The sequence below is a fragment of the Amblyomma americanum genome, chromosome 6 (assembly GCF_052857255.1).
Source record: "Amblyomma americanum isolate KBUSLIRL-KWMA chromosome 6, ASM5285725v1, whole genome shotgun sequence".
Taxonomy (NCBI): domain Eukaryota; kingdom Metazoa; phylum Arthropoda; class Arachnida; order Ixodida; family Ixodidae; genus Amblyomma; species Amblyomma americanum.
The window spans coordinates 93,023,744-93,028,511 of NC_135502.1; the positions used below are offsets into that span (position 1 = coordinate 93,023,744).

General features: G+C 49.1%; 1 protein-coding gene across 1 annotated transcript; it reads left to right on the top strand.

Annotated features, from left to right (window-relative positions):
* Positions 1–1,702: 1,702 nt before the first annotated feature.
* On the top strand, positions 1,703–3,955 carry LOC144095381 (uncharacterized). Its single transcript, XM_077629138.1, has 2 exons — positions 1,703–2,471; positions 3,939–3,955. The coding sequence occupies exons 1-2, from the start codon at positions 1,703–1,705 to the stop codon at positions 3,953–3,955; spliced, it is 786 nt and encodes a 261-aa protein (XP_077485264.1).
* Positions 3,956–4,768: the final 813 nt, after the last annotated feature.

A 4,768-nucleotide genomic window follows, 5' to 3' on the forward strand; every position in this document is an offset into this window, starting at 1 on the left:
CTCTGTGCTTAGAACCGAAGTTACTGTGTTCACATATAGGAAGCTGAACACTCTTGACAAAAGTACCGATCTCACTGAGAAAATAGTACCAAACGCTGCTATTGTCAATGAGCAATACTAGTGACCTCAAGAATTAAGCATGTGTCGACCTCGGTTAGATGTCAGCACGCGTCAGTCGGTCTCAAGCTAGCAGCGTGCTCAGAAGTGTAGCGTAATTCCTGTGTTCACAAATAGGATATATTCCTGAACAAATTAATAAAGTATGTTGTTCGTTTAATATATTGCAAGCAACACACAATTAACATGCAAACTTCACAATCACAAGCATTGTGTAGCTTCGACGACTGACCTACGTGTAGCGTTATGCTTTCGGAAAAGGTTTCATAAGGTTCTGCGCTGATCGATGAGAACTTCAAAACAGTGTCTGTATTTCTTGTTTCCTGAAAAGCTGAAGGTGGCTAGCTGCAGAAAAAAAAAAATGTCTAGCGCGGAGTACGCTTTTAATAGCAGAAAAGACCTAACGATCCCTAATCAGAATAGACTTGTGAAAGCGATCATTTGGTGATATCTTTGTCCAGAGCTATCAAAACAATGTGTCACAAGTAGCAAGCATGAAACGAACAATTTATGACGTGTCATATTTGCACAAGTATTTTAAAAATCAGAAAACGGCAAACGAAAGCAAGACTGCTGAACTAGAGTTTTCGCAGCAGCCTTTACAAAATCACAAGTTTTATCGAACAATTTTCTTGCTTAAGAAACATGTAGGGGATAGTTCTCCTGGAAAACTGCCTCCTTAGATCATTTGGGGCCTGTCTATCACGTCTGCCACTCGCAAGAAGCGCCGCAAGCGCAGCCAGCAGTCATACGGCAGCGCACCTAAGCAGGCTCTGCCCTCGGCGGTTTCTTCGCACACAACGCTTTCCTTAACAACGCCAGTAACGCTCATGAAGAAGTCCATGTCATCTAGGTCAGCTAGCCTGCTTCTTATCAAAACCTTAGCTGTGTTGTGAACGTTATGTTTCGTGGAAAGACGGTTTTCCGTGCGTCGACCTCTGAGACCGATTCCCCGCTTTGCGGAAACATTCGGACTTATTTATTACCGTCTGTGCCCTTCGAGGGGGGCGCCCCGCGTCCCCCTGCGCCACGCAAGGCCGCTCTCCCTGGAGAGCATCTCTCAACGCCGGAGTCCCCGAGTGGCGAGAGGGGAGGTGTCTGGCGGCTCAGACCGTGGGAGCGACGAGACAACGGCGAAGGCGTCAGTCGCAAAACGAACCTTGTACGCATCGAACCTTTTTGTAAGCTGTCTCTTTTACCCAGTATTAAATTCAGTTGTTCTTCGTTCATCGGTTGCTTACTCTTCAACGACCGTCAACGTATTCACGACATTTTACACAAGAGTTTTTGGTGCCGAAACCCGGGACGGGAAGTGAAGAGACGAAATTGCGAACAACGAACCGTGGATATTCGCCTTATTGTGGCCTGTCATCTCAACAGATCCAACGCTGCTACATGAAGTCGTCTCATCCTTTGGTTATTTGAAGCAATTCCGGTGATCCACAACGGTACTGGTACAACGATGGAGCACATCTGCAAGAAGCGAAAGGTATTGCGCACTCAAGTAACGAAGCTTATCAAGGAATGCCTCGAGCGTCTAGATCGGCTAACTCAGAGCGATGCTAGTGTCTTGCACGCTCGACTAATGTCTCTCCATGCTGAGCTCAACGCTGTGAACAGTCGTTTCGAGGAGATACTGGATGATGATCAGGCCGAGACGGAGTACGAGCAGATTTTCGAATACAACGATCGCATCGTAACCGTCTTGGCAAAGCTGCAACAGTGTATCTCCAACCCGACTGGAAACCCACCAACGACTCAGCACGAGAATAACGCCGCTCAGGCCACAACGACCTCCAAGATTAGGCTCAAACTGCCAAGGCTGGAGCTCACGAGATTCAGCGGACGGCGACACGACTGGCAGCCCTTCTGGGAAGTGTTCGAACAAGTAGTCGACAAGAACGAAGAACTGTCATCTGTAGACAAGTTCCACTACCTGAGGGCATCGGTCACAGGTGACGCCGCTGCTGCACTCGCCGGACTTCCACCAACCGCACGGTGCTACAGCGACGCCGTAGAGCTCCTCAAGAAGCGCTTCGGCAACGAAGAGCTCCTAATCCAAGAGCATATGAAGAAGCTGATTGATATACAGCCAGTTCGCTCTTCGGACGATGTACGCGGACTTCGTCGCCTGTACGATACTCTGGCTGCGCACATCAAGGGCTTGGAGACACTGGGTCAAAGGCATGACTCCTACAGCTCACTGCTCATGCCGATTGTGCAACGAGCTTTACCAACGGACATCCTTCTCGACTACAGCCGTCAATGCCTCATCGCGACAACTAGCTCCTCGGACGAGGACGAGGAATCAACGACCGACGACGCTTCGGAAAGCTCTAACGAAACTAAAAAAGGTACTGTGACGTCCTTTTCACGCCTTATTGCTTTCCTGAGGGTCGAAGTGGAAAGTCGAGAAAATCTGGCTGCATTAAGGAACATGGATATAACTAAAGGCGCTAATGACAGTCGAAAGGAGAAAACGAAGCCGCCTTCCAAAAAGATGAATAAGCCTTTTTCGACCGCTGCAGCCCTGCACCAAAATATAACGAAGGAAGGCTGTTTCTTCTGCAAGGCTGAGGAGCATCAGACGCATGAATGCGATGCACAGAAAAGCATAGACGAAAAGAAACAACTTCTACAAGCGGCAGGAAGATGCTTTAAATGTACACGAAAAGGGCATCGTTCAAGAAATTGTAATGTGTACATGAAATGCATGAAGTGCGGGAAGAGACAGGCTACCTCAACATGTGACCCTTCCTACTTGGTAGCTCGCAAAAGAGAAGCAGCTAATGGAGTCACAAACGCACAGGTTAGCCTTGAAACGTCGACAACAGGATCCGAATCCGCTCCCATGAGGACCGTCTTACTGCAAACTGCGGCAGTTAACTGTGGTGGCCAAAAAACCTGGACGCAACTGCGAGTCCTTTTCGATGGCGGAAGCCAACGCTCGTACATCACATCGGAAGCGTCGAAAAGAATAGGATGCAGACTTCTCGGAGAAGAAATGCTGACCGTGGGGGTCTTTGGCGGTCACCAAGAAGAAAAATTATTCAGGCGAGTTATGGTCAAGGTGAAAACTAAAAAGGGGAAAACTTGCGAACTGGAGGTTCTGGAGACAGACGTAATTTGCGATCAGTATATCCCAACACCACCCGTGACACTGACGGACAGGCTGAGAATACTCGGCTACGAACCCGCCGATTTTACCAACGACGGAGGGCCTAGAAATATTGGGCTTTTAATAGGTTCCGATCACATTTGGGAGCTAACGACCGGCCGATCCACAAAGATCGACGGAAAACTGAGAGCCGTTGAACAGCTGTTGGTTGGACCATTCAAGGACCAGTTCAAGGCATAGACGAAGGGCCCCACTGCATGCAAACGATCACCCTGCGAACCTCGGTCACGGAAATAAGCACAACTGACATATTGACGAAATTCTGGACATTGGAATCGATTGGGATAAATGACAATGAGGCAAAGACCGGAAAAAATGCTGCTGTGGAGTTTTTTGAGGACACGGTACAGCTGAAGGGGGGTCGTTATGAGGTAGCCCTCCCCTGGAAACCTGTTACGGCTTTAGAGGATAACAGAGAGGTTGCTCTCAGACGCCTACACCAGCTGACAAGACGCCTGCAGAACTCTCCAGAGCTATTGAATGATTATGATGCGGCTATAAGACAGTACAGCGCACTTAATATGGCAGAGATCGTCGAAACGAACGACAGTGGCGCAAACACTGTATATCACATGCCGCATCAGGCTGTAATGCGCGGCGCTCACAAGCTGCGTGTTGTTTTTGACGCCTCGTCTCACAACAGGTCAGCAAAATCTCTGAATGACAACCTGGAAAGTGGTCCAAATTTAACGGCCGACCTTGTGGGCATGCTGCTCAACTTCCGCAGGCATAAGATAGCTCTCGTAGCTGATATCGAACAGGCGTTTTTACAGATCTCAGTGAGACCTGAGGACAGAGATGCCCTGCGTTTTTTGTGGTACGAAACGAAGCCTGAGCCAGGTGGTCCACTTCCACCAATTCTGACGTGGCGCATGAAACGAGTTCCATTCGGGACGACTGCCAGTCCGTTTTTGCTCTCTGCCACTCTCCAACATCACTTAAAGAACACGGAAGAACAGTTCCCGATCACTGCTAGTCGACTGCAACGCAGCCTTTATGTCGATGACATACTGATGGGAGCCGAAAACGAACAGGCCGCATTGAATCTCTACAACGAGGCAAACGCCATTTTCGGAGCGGCCTCGATGCAGCTGCACAAATGGGCATCTAACAGTGAAAAGCTTTGTCAGAGATTTCAGCAAGACTCGAAGGGAGCCAAGCCGCTGGGTTATCTATCAGGAGTGTTGAAGGTGTTGGGCCTCACGTGGGAACCAAGTACCGACTTGCTAACATTCTGCCCCTGCACCGATAGAATCTCCACGACAGAACCACCCACCAAACGATCCGTCCTACAAACCACAGCACGGATTTACGATCCCCTAGGGTGGCTATCCCCTTTCATTGTACGAGCGAAGGTACTATTTCAACAACTTTGGCGCCTGAATATCGAATGGGATGATGCCCTGCCCGAAGGAATTGCAGCGGAGTGGTCAAAGTGGCTTGACGAACTGTCTTACCTCCCCGAGGTCAAGG

Bases quoted from the DNA above. Each gene is read 5' to 3' on its own strand.
- LOC144095381 (XM_077629138.1), top strand. From the start codon at position 1,703: ATGTCTCTCCATGCTGAGCTCAACGCTGTGAACAGTCGTTTCGAGGAG.